The 23,662-nt window shown below is 34.8% G+C and overlaps 3 protein-coding genes across 3 annotated transcripts; 1 reads left to right on the top strand and 2 right to left on the bottom strand.

Annotated features, from left to right (window-relative positions):
• Positions 1 to 337: 337 nt before the first annotated feature.
• LOC132557118 (protein SREK1IP1-like) lies at positions 338 to 4,068 on the bottom strand. Its single transcript, XM_060221610.1, has 5 exons — positions 4,053 to 4,068; positions 2,948 to 3,016; positions 2,452 to 2,583; positions 2,019 to 2,091; positions 338 to 1,169 (listed from the first exon to the last, which is right to left on the bottom strand). The coding sequence occupies exons 1-5, from the start codon at positions 4,066 to 4,068 to the stop codon at positions 839 to 841; spliced, it is 621 nt and encodes a 206-aa protein (XP_060077593.1). The 3' UTR covers positions 338 to 838.
• A 330-nt stretch (positions 4,069 to 4,398) lies between these two features.
• On the top strand, positions 4,399 to 17,999 carry LOC132556891 (spliceosome-associated protein CWC27 homolog). Its single transcript, XM_060221349.1, has 11 exons — positions 4,399 to 4,448; positions 5,597 to 5,806; positions 6,622 to 6,765; positions 7,521 to 7,619; positions 7,912 to 8,009; positions 8,327 to 8,396; positions 8,971 to 9,090; positions 9,550 to 9,686; positions 13,440 to 13,543; positions 14,160 to 14,382; positions 14,880 to 17,999. Exons 1-11 carry the CDS (start codon positions 4,407 to 4,409, stop codon positions 15,037 to 15,039), a joined length of 1,407 nt encoding a protein of 468 aa, XP_060077332.1. The 5' UTR covers positions 4,399 to 4,406; the 3' UTR covers positions 15,040 to 17,999.
• A 1,230-nt stretch (positions 18,000 to 19,229) lies between these two features.
• On the bottom strand, positions 19,230 to 22,899 carry LOC132557206 (ankyrin repeat domain-containing protein 66-like). The gene is made up of 5 exons (XM_060221705.1): positions 22,847 to 22,899; positions 21,912 to 22,024; positions 21,301 to 21,454; positions 20,291 to 20,519; positions 19,230 to 19,839 (listed from the first exon to the last, which is right to left on the bottom strand). Exons 2-5 carry the CDS (start codon positions 21,930 to 21,932, stop codon positions 19,800 to 19,802), a joined length of 444 nt encoding a protein of 147 aa, XP_060077688.1. The 5' UTR covers positions 21,933 to 22,024; positions 22,847 to 22,899; the 3' UTR covers positions 19,230 to 19,799.
• Positions 22,900 to 23,662: the final 763 nt, after the last annotated feature.

Below are 23,662 nucleotides of genomic sequence, written 5' to 3'. Positions count from 1 at the left end.
GGTAACCACAGACATTGTTAGTCTGTCAGGTCAGTTTGGTAACCACAAACATTGTTAGTCTGTCAGGTCAGTGTGGTAACCACAGACATTGTTAGTCTGTCAGGTCAGTGTGATAACCAGAGACATTGGCAGTTAGTCATGTTTGTGTGGTAACCACAGACATTGTTAGTCTGTCAGGTCAGTGTGGTAACCAAAGACATTGCTAGTCATGCTAGTGTGGTTACCACGGATTTCAGTATCTTGTCTGGTCAGTTTGTTTACAAGGGACATCAACAGTCAAGTTTGTATCAATACCAAACATTTCAGACACACAAAAGGTATATATTCATCCGTTTTATTATTATTCCAGAGAAAAATAAACATCTGATATTGTTGTATTGTATTGAAGATATCAATAATAAGTAACAACTCATTCTTGGTCCTATACAATGAATTAATCCTTCTCACTGCTTCCATGAACACTAATAACACATACATACATATATGTTCTCATCCACAATCAACATTTACAAACACATTTACACTCATTTTCTATAAATGGTAGCCATATTCATGATATTAATGTCACTGTACACAACGGGCATCACCCAGCTAGTAATTTTACTTTCAGAAACTGGAAACATCAGACACATCTAAAATTTCTGTAAACATGCTTCTACAAATGCTCTGTCAATATTTGTGAACACCCTGTCAACAACTGACCACTCGACACATCTGTGATTACACATATTGTATGTCAAGTGATAAACTTATCAACATTTCTCATATTGTCATAATTTCAATTCATTTTGAACACAAGATGTGTTTTTTTTCCATTAAATCTACACAGATGAAGTGTTTATGAACTTGACTCACTACTATCATCCTTCTGTCTATGTTTTTTATGTTTTGATTTTCTGTGTCTTTTGTTCTTTTTGTGCTTTTTCTTCATTCTTATGTCATCTTCCGAATCAGACGAGTTTCTGTCATCGTAATCTGAATAATGCTTTTGTTTCTTTTTCTTTTTCTTTCGTCTCTTCCTCTCCCTGTCCTCTGATGAATCCGATTCTGATTCTGATTTCCTTCTATGTCTATGTCCACGTCTGTCTTCTGAAGAGTCTGAAGTCTCGTCTGATTCATCTCTGTGTCTATGTTTAGATTTCTTGTGTCGAGGAGATCTAGATCTAGATCTGATAAATAAAAAAATTGAACATCATTTTACTGGTAAATTGTGAAAATGTTTGATATATTACAAAATGATGTTATACTGAATATATGTCTATGTTTCTATCACTGTTTAATTCAACATATACATTATTATTTATAAGTACAGCTCAGGACAGGTTCTTAACAATGACTGGTATAGCTCAAGACAAGTGCTAACTAATGACTGGTATAGCTCAGGACTGGTACTAACTAATGACTGGTATAGCTCAGGACAGGTACTAACTAATGACTGGTATAGCTCAGGACAGGTACTAACTAATGACTGGTATAGCACAGGACAGGTACTAACTAATGACTGGTATAGCTCAGGACAGGTACTAACTAATGAATAGTATAGCTCAGGACAGGTACTAACTAATGACTGGTATAGCTCAGGACAGGTGCTAACTAATGACTGGTATAGCTCAGGACTGGTATAGCTCAGGACAGGTGCTAACTAATGACTGGTATAGCTCAGGACAGGTACTAAATAATGACTGGTATAGCTCAGGACAGGATTAACTAATGTCTGATATAGCTCAGGACTGGTACTAACTAATGACTGGTATAGCTCAGCACAGGTACCAACTAATGATTGGTATAGCTCAGGACAGGTACTAACTAATGACTGGTATAGCTCAGGACAGGTGCTAACTAATGACTGGTATAGCTCAGCACAGGTACCAACTAATGACTGGTATAGCTCAGCACAGGTACCAACTAATGACTGGTATAGCTCATACAGGTAGTGTATGTTCTTTACTTATTATCATCAACTTTGTGAGCTAAATACAGATTTTTTGTACCCGACGCAAAAATATGGCAATATTTACCTTTTGTTACTTTTCTTCTTTCTTTTTTTCTCAGTTTTAAAAAACTTTTTTTCCTTTTGTTTTGAAAGTTTACCTGTAAAATCCATAACAATTAAATTCATTCAGTGATCATATAATTTGAATACATACATATGTATCAATTACAAAATGAAGTCACACTAGAAGAAAATTATGGAGTAGTTATCAAATTAAACTACATTTTTAACACTTCCGAAACATGTCCCATCAAGTTATTACAAACTTACTGATAAGGAGATACAGAAGTGGGAGGAAAACACAGTACCCAAATATGGTCATGCAAGTGACATATCTAATCTGCATAGTTAACCAGGCTGTAATAACAATTTAAATCATAGTAGTTTTACTCTGTGACAACTAACAGCCAGATATGCTGACGTATTGGCAGAATAGGAGCCTATTGAATCATGCTTACCCTGCTGGAGCTTAGTGAGGGGAGACACAAATTCCTCACTGGAGTCGGAACTGGTGCTGCTAACATCCAGCACAACATCCTTCTCTGGGTCAGATTTGATGAAGTTCCTGCACTGAAATGTTAGGTGACCAGCTGGAAAAGATACATTAAAATATGTATTACAACTTTTAATAAAGGCCTGAACACTCAAATATATACAATTATTGTCCACATAGGTTCAGCTGACTGAGGTATTAAGATCTAGAACGGACCCTGAATTATCTTACCTATGTGAAATTTCCTTCATTCACTTATACCTTTGTGAAAATGACCATCAGTCCATATGTGATTTCTGAAAATGACCTTCAACAGTCCAGTGTAGAAACAACCATAATGATTTCACCGAAGTGACATGACTAACTTCTGTGTTACCTCTGGTATATATAGCCTTATTACTACTGATGTAATTATTTTATATTTTATATTCCATACATGTAAAATACAATAGTATGATTACCATATCCACACTTTCTGCAAGCTGCTCTGTTGCCATCATTGGTTTTACTTGTGAGCTTTGTAACCAGGCCTGTTAAACCAAATAATAACAATTAACAGTGACCTACACTGTCATTACAGTTGTAACAATAGCTCAACAGCAAAAGAAGTGTATCCAGTGACCAAAATGAGGCACCAGGTTTGAATCCTAGTTTTTCCTCTTGTGATACAGTATGCTTTTACTGAAATATTCAAGCAAGGGCATGCAAATTTTACAAACGAACACATTTATATTACTTACAAGATCAATGTATTTTGCAATTGTTTTGCTTGAGCTAATATTACACTGTACGGTATATAGTATATTACACAGGATAGCATACTGCTGATTCTCCTGTACATGTAGGTAAATAATGCATATAGTGAAAAGGAGACTTAATCAAATTAAAACTGCATATACTGTTTCTAAAAAAAATCTTTATTTTTTTTCCAAAAGAAAAGAAGTGATCTGCATATTTTTTTTCTTCTGCAGAGATACCACAACTACATGTATATACAGTACAATATAAAAAGTAATTTGTGACAGAGTCTGCAGTGAGAATGATAAAGATAAGCAATTATCAAGTTCTTCATGATGTGTGCATTGACAGGAAATGCATCAACATATTTATAAAGATTTTCTGGAATTATTGCATGAAGTAATGTTTCATAAGACAGTGCCTGGGCCTATTGGTATAAACCAATCTGAAGTTTCAATATTACATTACAATGTTACATATGTACATATGTACTAATGGTATTATTGGTGAGGTCAGTATATAAATTTAAATTGTATAGCAGTCTAGAAAAAAGATTGTGCTAGTTTTCAAATAAGTTGGTTGCATCAATTCCTCTGAAATCAATGGGAGGATTGATTGTATGCTACCTGTCTTTCTATGGTGTATTTACACGCGCTTAGCAGAAGTTTTTAACTAAGACTGAGGTGTATACAATGTATGTGATTGTTAACTAAACTGTAAGTATCGTAAAAATCTTCTGAATACTCTAACGAGTTAGTTTTAACCACAAAAAACTAAAGATAATTGATCATTCAATGTAGATTTTCTACCATGCATAACATTACATACCATGAATATCCTGCATCGTGTTGCTGAATGGAAACTGCAACTGTAAAGTTAAGCTTGTTTGAGAGTACGATTTTCGTGTCGCTTAAACGTTTCAGGTATATGTGTCGATAATACTTAATTAACATTTGTGATTCAAGTAATAATTAGCGCATTTGTCAGTGATTCTCAAACGAAGTGATTCTCTGAAGTAGAAACTTAGATATTTGTCAAAATGATGATCAGAATGATTTCCATTTAAAACTGTATGTATTCGACCTTCTTATCGACTATAGTTTTGAAACAGAAAATAAAAAAGATGGCAGCTTCCATGATTTGACTTCACAACGTGTACATGTTGATGATTTAATAAGAAAAATGAGTAATATTTATATTCAGGAACCTCCAACAGATGGAAAGGTGAGTTCACAGATCATGTAAGCGGATAAAAAACAAACGCAGAATTAGAAAGCTGACGGGTTTCAAAAGTGAATGTCTGCTGAATATACCAGCTGATGATATAGCAACTTACTAATCACTGTTGTATACGTATAAGAGGCCTATGTTCGCACTGGCGAATATGCAACGCCTGTCAAAAGTTTCTTGCCGTGTTGAATATCCAACAATGTTATATAGTATACCTATAATGTTGCATATCGCGATCGCAGCACACGTTTGCGCATCCTGCATGTTTTTAGGACAGCCGATCACCAGTTCTCACCATCAACTTACAATATGTACGTTATGGAGATAAGCTGAAAACTGGTCAATATGTGTGAGAGAAGATAGATCGAGGCCTGACATAGGAGATACCTTTCCTCTTTCACGCATATTGTAAAGTTTGAGTTGTATCTCTAATTAAAAACACAGACATTTGTATGAGCATATAACACCATTATTTTAAATGGTTCCACAAACTCAATCCATAACTGTACAGTTATATGTTGTTGTTTTTAAACTTCTATGACAACTCTATCTCTGTGTGTTTAACATTATTCACCACATGATGAAGTGCAGAGCTAATGCTTTTCGTCTGGTTAGTTGGAATTCACTTCTGTTAATGTTTTTTTCACTGTTTTTTCTCTGACAGTGAAGCAGAACATTCTTTTCCTACTTTTGGCACATTTTGCTACTAATGGATTTGAATGATGCAAAGAGTGTTTTTCAGTGACATCTATCATTGCCATAACATATTTATTAAAAGGTGTTCTTAAATCAGGTGAAATCCAGAAATTTGTTACTATATTAAGTTAATTCTTTATATACTCAATACTGTTTGTCTGTCCTGTTTGCAACAGTGTGTGTATTTATGTTGACCCTATGGAATATAGACCTTGACTCCATGGGTTATTGAAGTTTAAATGAAGTGGAATTTTCCAACTTACCATATATGGAGCATCAATGACACAATAATTCATGTTGGTACATAAAAGCCTTAGCTTATTATAAAAGGACACAATATGGATAATGTGGCTGTGAAGTTTAAGTTCATTGTGATTTATGTTCATCTTTATACATTTTTTACTTGAAAGGTCATTAAATATCGGTGTACAATAATAATTTTACAGGTGTTGTTGGTGACATCAGTTGGAGATATTGATATAGAGCTATGGTCCAGAGAAGCTCCAAAGGCCTGTCGCAACTTTGTACAGCTGTGTTTGGAAGGCTACTACAATGGTACCATATTCCACCGGGTGGTGAAGGACTTCATTGTACAAGGGGGAGACCCAACTGGGACTGGAGAAGGCGGTGAATCCATCTATGGGGCACCCTTTAAGGTAATGACTGTACTTTGTACTATCTTACAGTAAGATCCGGTGACACATTACTTCTGGTTAAGTTGGCAGGCTTAATTACAGGATAATAAATTTTGTTAATTCTACTGAATATCTATATATTAGAGTAGAGGTGGGTTTGTTACAAAATGTATGTAAATTTTGTATCAAACAATTACACCCCTGCATGTTTAAATGCTGTGAGGATTATTAATTTTGCAATTTTTTCCAAAATCTGCTCTGCACAAAAACTGATTTCCCGATGAAACAAATTTGAAGCTAAAAAGAAATCATATATTTCTGTCAAGAATCTTTAAGCTGTTAACTTGTTACATCTGGTCAATATTTGTATGGTATCACATGACATGGAGTTGATACTAATGTATTTCACATGTCTACTTTGAGATTTTAGTCAAAGTTATTTAACCTCATGTAATGAAATGACACATTGGACATATGCATACTGTATTTTTTATGACACCAACATGTGTAGAATATGTTTCACCAAGAATGGTCAGTGTACAGTACTCAGTATAGACATAATTCCTTTATATAATCTATTCTCTCTGTCAACTAATATCCCTTGCTCTGCTTCCATGATAATGGTTTAATAAAATATGAATGTATATTACAAGAGAAAAACAACAATTTAGATGTTTGTCATTATGACCATATAATTCTGCCACACATATATGATTCTGTAGAGTTAAATGATAAATGAAAACATTTGACCATTTATTTACAAACAGAAAGAAATATATGATATACTAGTGTAAAAGAGACATCTACATGACTTGATTTTTCTGTTGTAATTTCAGGATGAGATCCACAGCAGACTGCGGTTTGTACGCCGCGGATTGGTAGCAATGGCAAATGCAGGTCCCCATGACAACGGCAGTCAGTTCTTCTTTACGATGGGGTCTACTCCTGAACTGCAGAACAAGCACACCATATTTGGAAAGGTAAGATCTTTTGGTGAAGGCTGATATAACAGAAGAGCTTACTTTTACTTACCTGTTTGGCGGTTTCTTTATCGGTTTGACCCGTTGGACGAGGAATATTTGTTTATGAAATAAGAACAGACCAATTGATCTTACTTTGCTTTCTGATGAGGTCCATCTCAATTTATGCCTAAAATGTTACATGTAGAGTATTCATGACTCGGTTCGTCCGTGTCAACAAACAAACAGGCTCCTGTATGTGTGTTTAAGAGTCTGTGTCTATATGATAAGTTTACATGCATATCCATTCTATATCAAGTTTTCTGTATGAAATCTTGTGAATGTGCAATTCTTGAAATCTGAGGGCTGATATCATATTTACTCAGAGGTCTGAAATAACAGAATCAAAATTGTATCACTTTGGGGATAATAAGATTTTAATGAAGTATATCTGTAATGTACATGAGACTCTAGTGGAATAAAGGGACAACCAGGTATTGCAGGCATGATGCCTGTGTGATTACGAAAACATTTTCAGCTGCAAAACAAGAAAAATTGTCTCAAGATTACCAATTTAATATTTCAGGCAATGTTTATATAGTACTGAACATGTATTTATCTGATACAGTCCATTTACAAGTGAGATGAAACTGACGCGGTAAGTTATAGACACTAAACTAAGGTATTGTGAGATTTGTAGATGATGAATGAAGTAATGACGTTGCAGTAAATCTTGTTATTTGTAAATAATTCACTGTGAGTGTGTGAATTTTTAGGTCGGTGGAGATACTATTTACAATATGATACGACTTCAGGAGGTAGATGTTGACAGCAATGATCGTCCTACATACCCACTCAAAATAAAAAACACCAAGGTAACATATAAACTTCTTTCATGATATTTTGATAAAATATGATTGGATCTTGATTTGGCCAGTATGACTTAAAATGATTTGAAATGAGTACGTAGTATGAATTGCAATGAACTGTACTGCATCTGATTTTGTAATACATGTAATGATTTGGTAGAGCGGCCGAGTAGGATTTACAATGATTGGTAGTGAGTATGACTTGGTGATGATTTGAATATGAATGAAGTTTAAGAATATTTTCTCTCAGTTGCAGTACATACAATGTACACACTGAACCTTATTACCTCCCTTTCAGGTACTTTCTAATCCATTTGATGATATTGTGCCCAGACAGAAGACAAAAGAATCGGAGGAAAATGATTCAAAGTCAAAAAGCAAATCCAAGGGTACAAAGTGAGTGGACATGGAACTGTACATGTCTCTCCAACCTCAGGGTTGATGTGTGCATCTGTCATACATTTGAGGAATGTTCTATACTTATACAGGTTGTCCCTTATCATGTCTATATGAAACAAATACATATGGATGTTAGTTTGGCGAACTATCCACAGGGTGTTAGTTATTGTATGATAAAGTATTACCCGGGAATGTGGATACATCCGTGTTGACATTCCTAATTAATGTAGATTTTTTTTGGTACAAATTCATAGATACATGTTTGTGTTCCAATATTTACCGAATAGATCACATTTGTGTCTATCTTCCCATAGAAACTACAGTCTGTTATCATTCGGTGAGGAGGCGGAGGAAGATGAGGAGGAAGTCTCTATGGCAGTCAAGGTAACACTATCATTCTGTGTCAAACTTATGGCTTAGTCCGGGTAGTGAAGGTAACACTAATGTGCTGTGTCAAACTTAAGGTTTACTCAGGGAAGTGAAGGTAACACTATCATTCTGTGTCAAACTTAAGGTTCAGTCAGGATAGTGATAGTAAAGTCGATATAGAAATATGTTTCAGACTAATGAAGGTAAAGAGAAGTTCATGTTTGATAGCTGACCGTTTAATTACACTATTCAATCAATATCAGAATCAATTCACACTCTTAAAAACAATATTTCTTTAGTGTTACCTGAGTTAATGTAGTTAATGTTAATTTGTTGATATAATGTTTTGATAATATTAGAGAAAAATGAAAACAAATTATGCTTTAAAATTGGTTTGAGTGAAATGAAGTTGTATTTTGCAAGATTGGGTTTTCTGCATGATCTCAAAGAGACATGACAAATGAAAATTTGACAATCCTTTGCAGATTGCGGAGAGAAGATTTTGAATTTATATGGACATATTGATTGTATATCTAAATGTCATAAGGACAATGTTAGATATAAAAAAATCTTTCTCTATATAACACAGGATATGAAAGGCAGAAGTAAAAGCAGCCATGATCTGACAGATGACCCCAAGTTGAGTTCACAACCTGCAGTATCATCAGATCGTAAAAAAAGGAAAATAGACGATGATGATAGTGAGGAGGTAAGCTCACTAAAGCTGTAGGATCTATTACAATAGTGAACTAGCAGATTAGGTTTGAAATGAGCTAACTGATTGTATCCTGTAGTGAACCATCTGATCAGGCTCTGTGAAGGGAACTAACTGATTAGATCCTGTAGTGAACCAGCTGATCAGGCTCTGTGGAGGGAACTAACTGATTAGATCCTGTAGTGAACCACCTGATCAGGCTCTGTGGAGGGAACTAACTGATTAAGGGTTTTTAGGGAATAAGGGAATATTGTGCAAGTAATTTATCTGGTTGGGTTGAGTTTGTTTAAATTTGATGTTACCGTCTTTAATTTTAATGGATGAAGACATTTTACCATGGCAGACTCTCAATATTTAATCCATGTGAAACATCATAAAATGGTTGCAGGATTTAGGAATACAAAAGCTGTAGAACCTAAAATTGAAAGTTTTCATTTTTCGATGATCTTTCAGTCAGATGAAGAAAGCAACAAATCTATTAAAGAATCTATCCAAAAGAAGTTGAAATCCAGCTCAGAACTCGGCGTGAAAGGAAAACACTCTATAGACCTTGGTGAACCAGATGAAGGAGCTGAAAAAATGTCAAGAAAGTAAGTAAACACTAGTATTTATAACTGGTCCTCTGTAAGACAGATACACTAGTATTTATAATTGGTCCTCTGTAAGACAGATACACTGTATTTATAACTGGTCCTCTGTAAGACAGATACAATGTATTTATAACTGGTCCTCTGTAAGACAGATACACTGTATTTATAACTGGTCCTCTGTAAGACAGATACACTGTATTTATAACTGGTCCTCTGTAAGACAGATACACTAGTATTTATAACTGGTCCTCTGTAAGACAGATACACAGTATTTATAACTGGTCCTCTGTAACACAGATACACTGGTATATATAACTGGTCCTCTGTAAGACAGATACACTGTATTTATAACTGGTCCTCTGTAAGACAGATACACTGTATTTATAACTGGTCCTCTGTAAGACAGATACACTGTATTTATAACTGGTCCTCTGTAAGACAGATACACTGTATTTATAACTGGTCCTGTAAGACAGATACACTGTATTTATAACTGGTCCTCTGTAAGACAGATACACTGTATTTATAACTGGTCCTCTGTAAGACAGATACACTGGTATATATAACTGGTCCTCTGTAAGACAGATACACTGTATTTATAACTGGTCCTCTGTAAGACAGATACACTGGTATATATAACTGGTCCTCTGTAAGGCAGATACACTGTATTTATAACTGGTCCTCTGTAAGGCAGATACACTGTATTTATAACTGGTCCTCTGTAAGACAGATACACTATACACTGTATTTATAACTGGTCCTCTGTAAGACAGATACAATGTATTTATAACTGGTCCTCTGTAAGACAGATACAATGAATTTATAACTGGTCCTCTGTAAGACAGATACACTGTATTTATAACTGGTGCTCTGTAAGACAGATACACTGTATTTATAACTGGTCCTCTGTAAGACCGACGCACTGTATTTATAACTGGTCTTGTGTAAGGCATGTACACTGTATTTATAACTGATCATCTGTAAGACAGATACACTGTATTTATAACTGGTCCTCTGTAAGGCTGATACACTGTATTTATAACTGGTCCTCTGTAAGACAGATACACTGTATTTATAACTGGTCCTCTGTAAGACAGATACACTGTATTTATAACTGGTCCTCTGTAAGACAGATACACTGTATTTATAACTGGTCATCTGTAAGACAGATACACTGGTATATATAACTGGTCCTCTGTAAGACAGATACACTGTATTTATAACTGGTCCTCTGTAAGACAGATACAATGAATTTATAACTGGTCCTCTGTAAGACAGATACACTGTATTTATAACTGGTCTTCTGTAAGGCAGATACACTGTATTTATAACTGGTGCTCTGTAAGACAGATACACTGTATTTATAACTGGTCTTCTGTAAGGCAGATACACTGTATTTATAACTGGTGCTCTGTAAGACAGATACACTGTATTTATAACTGGTCCTCTGTAAGACAGATACAATGTATTTATAACTGGTCCTCTGTAAGACAGATACACTGTATTTATAACTGGTCCTCTGTAAGACAGATACACTGTATTTATAACTGGTCCTCTGTAAGACAGATACACTGTATTTATAACTGGTCCTCTGTAAGACAGATACACTGTATTTATAACTGGTCCTCTGTAAGACAGATACACTGTATTTATAACTGGTCCTCTGTAAGACAGATACACTGTATTTATAACTGGTCCTCTGTAAGACAGATACACTGTATTTATAACTGGTCCTCTGTAAAACAGATACACTAGTATTTATAACTGGTCCTCTGTAAGACTGATACACTGTATTTATAACTGGTCCTCTGTAAGACAGATACACTAGTATTTATAACTGGTCCTCTGTAAGACAGATACACTAGTATTTATAATTGGTCCTCTGTAACAGACAGATTTATAACTGGTCCTCTGTAAGACAGATATAGTGTTACACTGTATTTATAACTGGTCCTCTGTAAGGCAGATACACTGTATTTATAACTGGTCCTCTGTAAGACAGATACACAGTATTTATAACTGGTCCTCTGTAAGACAGATACACTGTATTTATAACTGGTCCTCTGTAAGACAGATACACTGTATTTATAACTGGTCCTCTGTAAGACAGATACACTGTATTTATAACTGGTCCTCTGTAAGACAGATACACTGTATTTATAACTGGTCCTCTGTAAGACAGATACACTGTATTTATAACTGGTCCTCTGTAAGACAGATACACTGTATTTATAACTGGTCCTCTGTAAGACAGATACACTGTATTTATAACTGGTCCTCTGTAAGACAGATACACTGTATTTATAACTGGTCCTCTGTAAGACAGATACACTGTATTTATAACTGGTCCTCTGTAAGACAGATACACTGTATTTATAACTGGTCCTCTGTAAGACAGATACACTGTATTTATAACTGGTCCTCTGTAAGACAGATACACTGTATTTATAACTGGTCCTCTGTAAGACAGATACACTGTATTTATAACTGGTCCTCTGTAAGACAGATACACTGTATTTATAACTGGTCCTCTGTAAGTATTTATAACAGATACACTGTATTTATAACTGGTCCTCTGTAAGACAGATACACTGTATTTATAACTGGTCCTCTGTAAGACAGATACACTGTATTTATAACTGGTCCTCTGTAAGGCTGATACACTGTATTTATAACTGGTCCTCTGTAAGACAGATACACTGTATTTATAACTGGTCCTGGTCTGTGTAATTTATAACTGGTCAAGATACACTGGTATATATAACTGGTCCTCTGTAACACAGATACACTGGTATATATAACTGGTCCTCTGTAAGACAGATACACAGTATTTATAACTGGTCCTCTTTAACACAGATACACTGGTATATATAACTGGTCCTCTGTAAGACAGATACACAGTATTTATAACTGGTCCTCTGTAAGACAGATACACTGTATTTATAACTGGTCCTCTGTAAGACAGATACAATGTATTTATAACTGGTCCTCTGTAAGACAGATACACAGTATTTATAACTGATCCTCTGTTAGACAGATATACTGTATCTATCTTATAACTTCAGTTTACCTACTTACCTTTAATATTTAGACTTAAACATTAAAGCTAAAAATTCTTACAATTGGATTTATTTTTACCTTTCCACAAGAATGGATTGAAAATGAGGCTAAGGTGTTGCTTTACTGTTTACTTCGATGTTGTAAAGTTACATTTAGACATGATTATCCTAATGTGTACTACAGCAGTCCCATTGGCATATAGTGAGATAATATTGTGTATGCTATAGATTACTGGGACATTTTTTCCATTGTTAATTTTACCTTCATCATCCATGAACTGGAAGGACAAATTTAAGATTGGGGCAACTTTTGTTTAATCTCCAGGTATTGTGTTTACATTGTATTGATGTAATCTCCAGGTATTGTGTATACACTGTGATGATGTAATCTCCAGGTATTGTGTTTACATTGTATTGATGTAATCTCCAGGTATTGTGTATACACTGTGATGATGTAATCTCCAGGTATTGTGTATACACTGTGATGATGTAATCTCCAGGTTTTGTGTATACACTGTGATGATGTAATCTCCAGGTTTTGTGTATACACTGTGATGATGTAATCTCCAGTTATTGTGTATACACTGTGATGATGTAATCTCCAGTTATTGTGTATACACTGTGATGATGTAATCTCCGCTTATTGTGTTTACATTACATTATGCTATAAGGGATATAATTGTAATAATTGTAGGGAACAGCTCAGGAAAGAAGCCAAACAACTAAGAAAAGAATTGAAAGGATCTACAGAAAAGGTTGATAGTACAGCAAGCAAAACAGAAAGTAGAAAAGACAAAGGTAAGAATAATCCTGAAAAAATGACCAGTCAGGAATAATGTGGAATATACAAAAAGTGTTTGGTAGTGAAGGTATGGATACTGGGGATAGAAATATTTATGTGGTGTTATTTTTCTGGTCAGTATGAAATCCAATATGGCCACCATATTGATAAACACATTTGAAAATTCTCTTCCACTGATCTCATTGAGCTGAAAAGTGATTGGAATGATAAGAAAAGGCAGCTGATAAAGTGTCCCTCTTTTTCAAAACTTTGTTGGGATGTTGTGAGAATGTGAAATGCCTTTATTAACTAAAAGTTAATAAAATTCCCAAATGTTTTTTTAATAATTAATAACAGTTCCCACTACTACAGCTGTAGTAATGCTAGATCTCCTACAGGAATTTATAGTCAGATGACTGTAAAGCCCAGGGGGCCTCTTGAACATGTATGAATAACTATATAGATTGCTAGACAATGTCAAAATGTGTCATCAGTGATGTCCAAATTAATAGCTGAAGACAAAGATATTAGTTCGGACAGTCAATGGTTCTTCCTTTCCCAGGATGTTGCATGTAATGGAATACTGAGATCACATATAAATGATATTTTTCTCTTTTTCCCATGAATCCATAGAACCTGTCAATGATGTCGTGGCTAGCTATCTGAAAGAAAAACAAAAGTATCAGGATTTAAAGAAACAGCAAAACAAGAAAGGCTCCAGTCGTGAAAATGCTACGATGGAACTTTTGTCAAAGTTTCAGAACAAACTTAGGTCTGCCAAGGTCATTGGAGGGGAATATGAAGAGGAGGAGGAGGACGACAATGAGGGGGAGGAAGACTCAGGGGATATGTCCTGGTAAGGTTACATACCTTTTTCATTTTCTATAAATAGGTTATAATTATATTATAAGTCACCCACTTTATATATGTTATCAACTTTATTGTATTGTAACTATGTTATCTAGTGTTGTTATACCTAGTATTGCACTAGAATGAACGATAATCTCCAACTTAAATATATACTGATTTGTAACCTAGTAAATAATTTAGTGTTGTTACACCTAGATTTTTGGATAAGATCACTCTCTCCCCTTGTATCATTGATCATATGTTATAACTAGTAAACGATTTAGTGTTGTTACACCTAGATTTTTGGATAAGATCACTCTCTCCCCTTGTATCATTGATCATATGTTATAACTAGTAAATGATTTAGTGTTGTTACACCTAGTATTGAGGATAAGATCATTATCTCCCTTGTTGTAATGATACATATCTGAGTTATATGCGCGTTTGAATTGTAATTTGGCTATTGTTTTTCATAAGAGACATGCTTGGTTATCTTTTGTGTAGGATGAGACATACCCTGAAATTCGACACAGAAGAAAGTAAGAGGCGAGTCATCGATGCAAATGTACAGGAACTTGATAGATATGATTATATTGATCCCAGAAATCCTCTCAACCAGCGACGACGAGAAGCTAGCAAACAGGCTATGAAGGCCAGAAAATGACACCTTTACATTAATTAATTATGTAAATGAGACATTTACCTATAAAGGATATATGCTGTGTCTTTACGAGTGTTAGTGAAGAAATTTTTAAGCCAATGATTTTTTTTTGTCGGCCTCATACGTAGAGCATATCATTTATTCATTCACTGAGAGCTACATATAGCCAAAGATGTAAGATACTTTAGGTCTCTGACAACAAATCTAGATGAATGATGTGATGGTTTTGATACATTTATTTATTTAGTTAAGAGTTTTCACAAAGTCAGTGATATAAATGTAGGATAGTATAGGACACTGACAAGAAAAATCCAGATAAATCAAGTGATTGTTTGAAAATATCTGATGATGAAATTCAAATGTAGCTGATACATATTTCATGCTGACAATTGAGTGATATTTAATTCATTGTCTTTTGTTTTCACATGCCTGTAGAAGTGTTAAGCCCTATAGTGTTTTGGAAGTGTTAGAAGGGAATAAGAATTTGCTGTGGTGACTTTTGTTATGTTTAAGATCAATCCAGATGTAATATTGATAAAATATTAATTTCATCTATACTGAAAAAAGTCTCAGGGTAAAACCAATGCAGCAGTGTCTAATATAGTAAACTTGTTTCCCATTGTCCTTCATTTGTATACCAAATGGTATACAGGGTGATTAGGGGCAGTTCTAGAAGAGTATAACAATTGCAGCAATCAGGGGACTGGTTTTCTTGCGTAAGATCTGTAGCTACATGATAAAAAAGAAAGCCAGAAAATCCATTTACTGTCTGATTGTAATAATAACTTATATAAATAGGGGTGCTGTATTGCTTCAAACTAGTTTGTTTAATACATACTTATTAGTCTTATTAGTGATAAACTGCAATAGAATGGAAAATTTTCATTTCATTTTACCCAGTTTTGATAAACAAATTGCTAGATTGTTAAATAAAATGATACACTGTACAGTAACATTGGTAAATACAAAACAAAATATATACTGCTCAGTTAGATAGAACTTCTCTTTAACTTGATACATCGAACATAGACCAATAAACTAACCTATAAAGTCAGGACATTTTGTATCTCATCATATGAAGTTTATACACCTCTGAATATTTGTTAGGAAGTCTGATAACAAAATTATCAAGTTTTTGATATTAAACAGAGAAAGGAAAAATTGTTTCAACATCATTGATAACAAGCCTGTAGCTATGGATTCTGGTAAAACAAATAATGCTCCAGGTCTCAATATCACTTTAAACAAATCAAACAAAGAGTTTAAGGGCTAATACACAGTCAAATTTACAGTTATAAGGGCTAAGACACAGTCAAATTTAGTTATAAGGGCTAAGACACAGTCAAAGTTACAGTGATAAGGGCTAAGACACAGTCATATTTACAGTTAAAAGGGCTAAGACACAGTCAAATTTAGTTATAAGGGCTAAGACACAGTCAAATTTACAGTTATAAGGGCTAACACACAGTCAAATTTACAGTTATAAGGGCTAAGACACAGTCAAATTTACAGTTATAAGGGCTAAGACACAGTCAAATTTACAGTTATAAGGGCTAAGACACAGTCAAATTTACAGTTATAAGGGCTAACACAGAAAGTTCGACATTTTATATTTGTTGGTCTTTAACTTGAATTGATGGTGTTAAAATTTATACAAGTATTTTGACCCAGACTGGTACACTGAGATACATAATCCTGAGGCAGCTGGTTATCATAATACCATTATAATGTTCTTAGCTCCTGGGAATTTAAAATTGTTAACAATTTGTATATACTATTAGTGAATGGTTGCAGCATTTTTGTCCAGTCATCCTTGTGGTTTGAGAGATTTGATGTCCAATAAGAGAGATTTGGTGTAAGGAAGATATTTAGTGTCCATAAAAGAGATAGGTGCCACATGAGTGAGGTTTGATATCCTTAACTGATTTGATGTCCAGAAAAGATTTGGTGTCCATGATAGATTGATGTACAAATGAGAAATTATGTATCCACAAGTTTTATCATTACAGTCCAGATATCCAGGTGTTTCTGAAAGAGATTTGATGTCAATAACTGAGATTTGATGTAGATGAGAGAGATTTGGTGTCAATGAGGGAGATTGATGTAGATGAGAGAGATTTGGTGTCTATGAGGGAGATTTGATATAGATGAGAGAGATTTGGTGTCTATAAGTAAGATTTGATATAGATGAGAGATTTAGTGTCGATGAGGGAGATTTGATATAGATGAGAGATTTATTGTCGATGAGGGAGATTTGATCTAGATGAGAGATTTATTGTCGATGAGGGAGATTTGATATAGATGTAGATGAGAGAGATTTGGTGTCTTTGAGGGAGATTTGATCTAGATGAGAGATTTAGTGTCGATGAGGGAGATTTGATATAGATGAGAAATTTGGTGTCTATAAGTAAGATTTGATGTAGATGAGAGAGATTTGGTGTCAATGAGGGAGATTGATGTAGATGAGAGAGATTTAGTGTCGATGAGGGAGATTTGATATAGATGAGAGATTTGGTGTCTATAAGGAAGATTTGATGTCTATGAGGGATATTTGGTGTCTATAAGGAAGATTTGATGTCTATGAGGGATATTTGGTGTCTATAAGGAAGATTTGATGTCTATGAGGGATATTTGGTGTCTATAAGGAAGATTTGATGTCTATGAGGGATATTTGGTGTCTATAAGGAAGATTTGATGTCTATGAGGGATATTTGGTGTCTATAAGGAAGATTTGATGTCTATGAGGGATATTTGGTGTCTATAAGGAAGATTTGATGTCTATGAGGGATATTTGAAGTAGATGAGGAAGAAGAGTTGGTGTACATTAGGGAGAGTTAGTGTCAGTTTAAGCCATTTCATGTCGATGAGAAATTGTTTTTTATCATTACTGTCCAGTCATCCTGGTCTGGTCAGTAATAAGGTATTGTCATTGTATTACATGTATTAAAACTGATCTTACACGTGATGCGACTTGTCTTTGATGTTAACATTTAAGTCAACGTCAAGTCTGACGTTATTGTGAAACTGTTTTTTGATAACTTCCTGTATTGAAAACATTTCAGTGAACTGCATTCAGATGTTTAGCTATTCCATCAGTTGTACAGCTGTTCCATCAGTTGTACAGGTATTCCATCAGTTGTACAGCTGTTCCATCAGTTGTACAGCTATTCCATCAGTTGTACAGCTGTGTCCAATGAACCACATTTTAAGTTTTACAGGAGCTTTAAAGCAAAGAAAAAAATGCTTACAAAAGGTAAATGTAAGAAACAATTTTCCCTTTTTTTGTTTACTGATGTGTAAAGTGCATTTTTATAGTCATCAAGCTTCGTCCGTCGTCGTGTGCCGTCTTCCTTGTGTCATGCATAATCTTCTAAAACCCTACTCCTCTTTCATACCTTTGTTGATTTCAACTTATTTGGCCTGATTCATCAGTTAGTATAGGCAAATATTTCTTAAATTCAGAAATTTGATTAAACCCCTAGGGACTGGTTCATGGGGCTCCAAAAGGGGAAATAAGGCAATATTTTGCTTCAAAATGCTACTCATTCTTAATGCCTGGGTATATTTCAACCAAATTTTATCTGAAACATTGTTGCAGGTGGATCATCATTTCTTAAATACAGAAAGTTGATTTGACCCCCTAGAGACCTTGGGCCAGGACCCCAAATGGGAAAGTTAGTCAATGATTTTGCTTCAAAACACTTTTTCTTCCTTAATGCTTGAATGAATTTATACCAAATATGGTCTGAAATATCATCGTGGGAATTCATCAGATTTTTCAGACCACCGTGCATTTGCAAATTCTGTGGTTTGTCCATCCATTCATCAATTGTCATCAATTTGTCCTGTAATAAGACTACAGCCCTATTTTAGAGGTAATATCTTGACCCTCTGACTTGCTGAAGGGTAAACAGAACAGCTTAACATGTAAACAAATCTTAATGCTTCTCAAAGGGAGAGCATATAGTTGTGGCTTTGTCCCTCTGACCTACCATCATAATTTTGTCCAGAGCATATCACAAAATTTATAAGAGGTATCAACATGAAACTTCATAGGCAGACAAATCTCAATAAGGAGAAGTGCAGTGTACAAGACCCATAACTCTCTTTTTCATATTTTAGGAGTTATTGCCCTTTGTTATTTTTCATGCTTAAATTTTGTCCAGAGCATAACACAGAAACTATGAGAGGTATCAACATGAAACTTCCAACATTTATTCAGGGAGCATCCATCAGTTTTACCGATTCTCTTGTTTAGTAAAGCTGCACAAACAAATTAATTGTTTCTATCATTGACATTTTTTCCGTGTGATCAAATCTGAACAACTACAGAGATACATGTTGAACAAGGGTAGAAACTGTACAATGTACAACATACTACCCAGTGGACGTATATATGATTGTATACCATACAGAAGTCTGCAATGAATGATGACATATCGATAGGATTATATTGATTGATATTCAATCACCTTAACTGTACTTGTCATTTATAATTTTTATTTGACATAAATATGTTCAACAGTATTTACTTATTATATCCACAACAGTTTATATACAATGTTCTTGTAGTGAGTTAGTAAACACAGCTGAAAGTGATGGTTGTCCCAAACTTCCCACTTCCAATTCTTTTTTTTTTTCTATTCTATGATAATGAATCCACTGTATCTTCATTAATGGATTGACATCATGACCAATCTTCTTAGCAATGGTGTTGTTGAGATGTAGAAATTATGATTCAAGACTTGGTGTCAGGAGATTTGTCACGTCCTATGTTCATCCTTTTCTTTTTCTTCAGCAACACTAGAAAATAAAAGTTTAACACCTGTTAATCCCAGCAAGGCTCAATACCTGATTTTCTATTGTTAACATAATTCTTATTGTAATTAGATCCACAGCTTTAAATATTATCCTTTATTCAAAGATGTTTTAAAAACACTTCACTTCCAAAATAATTTAATGTAATTTAATTTCTATCTCGATCAATATTTTCAGTTACCTGGAATTCTTCTTTATATAAAATCTTTTGTTGTGTTACATTTGAATTTATTTTGCTATAAATACATGCTCCTTTTAAGAAGTCCACAAACATCTATTGCAGCTTCAGTAGAACTTCATTTCATTTTAATCATTTCTCATTGTCCTAGTAATAAGCCTAACCCCTGACCCTCTAGCCCATCCAACACCACCCTGCCTCGCCTACATATCACGTTAGTTTACCTAATGCCTTCAAAGTTGCATACTGAATTCTTACTGGTTTAAAAATTGAACACAGTCATGATGGCCGTAAATAGCTGCGATGTCCTTGGGGGTATCCCCATATTTGTCAGTGAGGTCTAGCGGAACACCAGCACTGTGGAGGGCTCTCAGTACAGTCAGCTTTCCTGTTTCTCCAGCACAATGGGCTGGAGTCCATCCCGAGTCTGTCCGGATCACTCCATCTGCTCCATGTTCAAGTAGGATCCGTATACACTCAACAAAACCTACAGTGAAATGTTCTCATTGTCAGTGCAGGATAATTGTATGTAAAAAATAGCACCTTTAAATGCAAGTGTACATTAAGATACATTACAGCCAGTTAACAATGAATTTAACAGCATCATACAGCTGTTTTTTACCTTCTAGACCTCATCAGTGATGCGAAGGACCCAAATTGTGAAGCCAAAGGGATGAATTAGGAAAACCCAAAGTAATCAGATGTAAAGTCAAAATCTAGATGGGAAGGTGTACTAGCCCCATAATTCAATGAATTTAGCATTTTTATATATCTGATAATTTTGGAAAAACATCAAGCTCATATATATATTCTGAACCTGCAACTAAGTGCAAGTATGTTTCAAATTTCCATCATGACTGTAAAAGGTAGAACTATTGACCAGGCCAAATAAGTAAGAAAATTTTGTCAGCATCCTTTCCTTAACAACACCATGAATTACCAGTTTAATGTTACCAGTGGACCTTGAGAAGATGTTCAAAATGCGAAAATTTATGCATGTGCACCAAAACAGACAAACATATGACCTAACAATTTAAGATATTAATTGATTTCAGTTTTTTTACTACCCCAAAAACAGGAATTGGTATAAGAAGTACACTTCAAGTTAAGATCATCTTTATCTACAGGAAATGGAAGGAATATGTAGTCATTTTAGCTCACTACAGACTTGGTTCCCTTATACAGAAACTTGAAGGAAAATAAGATCCGATGGAGAGTCTGGTTACCCCTCACTCTAGTGAAGTGTTGCCTCAAGTTAAAGTCAGTACCTCTCATGGCAGCCCAGTGTAAAGCAGCACGGTCATTCCAATCTGAATCCTTCAAATTAACGTCATACTTGTTGGTGCGGAGATACTCCACTAACGAGTCAGCATCACCAGTCGCTGCTGCCTCATGTACCTCTAACCCATCTGACACATGCATCTATGGATGGAATAGCAATAGATACTAATCACACACGGTCTCGGGGAACATTTGTATTAGTCGTCTACATTGAAACCATATTGATATCAAAGTCTAGGAGACTATTGTAATCTATAATATAAAGAAGGACAGTGAATTTGGATCAGAAAAATGTATCTGTGATGAATCTTGGGGAACACAAGAACCAAGTTCTCCATTGTGTTAAGGATATACCTGCTTCTGAATTGATATGAAAATATGATAAAACACAAACAGGTATATTTGTGTACCTGAAAATGTACATGTAGCAGAGGCAACATTTTGTTTGCAGTTCTACCAACGGATAATGACACCATTATGTGTCTAAAGTTTTACTGCTTAAAATTGTTCGAAATTAATAAAAGGAAAAATCGCTTATTCACAATTAAATCTACAAACTTGTAAGAAGCTGCAGACATTTAGCTGGAAGAAACACTACCTTCTTTTCATCTCTTGACATTGGTGTCAAACGTAGCAAGCTGTGAGGGTAGCAAGAGTATTACAGCCAGGTTTTACGAGGTTGAGAGGCTCGTCCTTAATGTACAGGCAAATCTGTTGCAATAGATGTTACAAAGTGCAGAGCAACGAGAAAATAGATTGTGAGTGGAATTGCAAAATCTAATACGGGTGCTGTGCAAGTTAGTATTGATATTGGGAAATTTTTACTCCAGAAATATTCCATTTCAGTAATTATTTATTTCCTGTTGCCCATCACCTGTAATTTTTTTTCTTCCTTGTCAATGTATATCTGTACTGTCAATACCAGACAAGCTGATGTCAGGCTCTTTCATTTGAAACTGTATGTGAACAAGTTCTTCCTTAACCTGACAGGATAAGATTCAAACACCGTCCCCTTTAACCTGACAGGGCGAAGTTCAAACTATGTCATCCTAAACCTGTCAGGGCAAGATTTAAACTTTCACTCTTAACTAAACAGGAGGAGATTCAAACACTTTCACCCTTAATCTTACAGGATGAGATTTAAACTCAAATACCCTAAATCTACACTACACGATTCAAAGACTTTCACCGTCTATCAAATAGGACGAGATTCAACTTCTGTCACACTCAATTAAAGAAGACAAGTTTGACAAGTTCAAACACTCCCATCATATACGTGTAAATCAAACAAGACATTCTGAGCTTACACTCTAATGTTCAAATTCTTTTACTTTCGACTTAAGATAATTAAGTTGTCATCCTCGACACAACACGTCAAAGTTCACAGTCAATCTAGACTATACAAGATTCAAATGCTTCCAAGACGCTGGCACTTTATGATAGACCTTACGTTACAGCAGGAAAATAAAGAATAGATTATAACAGGTGTGGCTCCACATATCTGTATATATCTTGTTATTAATGATTACTTACATCTTAAACTATATATTTACATCCTGTAGACATTACGTAGCTATCTATCGTGGAATACCTGTGTACGTTTGTGATGTATCCCGGATGTAATATGGAAACTTCACATGTTCACACGTAAACCAGACTACATATATATCGATACAATTTGCATGTGCTGATATATCTTAACTTCTCTTAAAAATCAAAAGTGAATAGTGCATTTTAATTATTTAGGATAGAAGTTATTGATATTTGTTTGCTGTTTTTGTCGTAATTACAATTTTTTTTATCTTACCGTCTTCTTTTGTTTACATTATCAACGCATCGGATCACCTTGCCGAAGTCTGTGACAAGTAATGAAAATTTTAGAGAACCTCCGAAGGATACCAATTTGTTTCCCCGCAGTTACCTCCCCTGTGTCGTTAGACGACACAAGAAACTTTTCTTTGACGTCGCATACGTCAAACAAGGAACAACATTAGCGCCGTAGCGCTAATTTGTTTAAACAAACATAATTAAAAACAACAGAAACAAAACATGTGATGTTACATAAACAAATTATCACATGAAGGTAAAACATAGTAAGATAAACAAACAAGAGTTAATAACAGAGCAGCACATAATTAGGTCAATCACGGGCAATGATTTGTAATAAATCAAAACCAGAAATACTAGGAAAAATTGTGATATAACAGTGAGCACCTGCATATCACTCATATATGTTGAAAGCTCTGTTTCATATAATGGTTTCACCTCACCAAATGTTAAAATGAATAGAGGAATCTTACAAGGGGGATCTCTGTCTGCTAAAATGTATCTTATCTTTATTAATGAATT

This window comes from Ylistrum balloti, unplaced genomic scaffold (genome assembly GCF_031769215.1).
Source record: "Ylistrum balloti isolate Yb309-2 unplaced genomic scaffold, AGI_CSIRO_Ybal_v1 Utg369652, whole genome shotgun sequence".
In the NCBI taxonomy this organism is placed as follows: Eukaryota; Metazoa; Mollusca; class Bivalvia; order Pectinida; family Pectinidae; genus Ylistrum; species Ylistrum balloti.
Note: the sequence above shows the minus strand (reverse complement) of the source record. Positions and strands in the feature narration are given on the sequence as shown.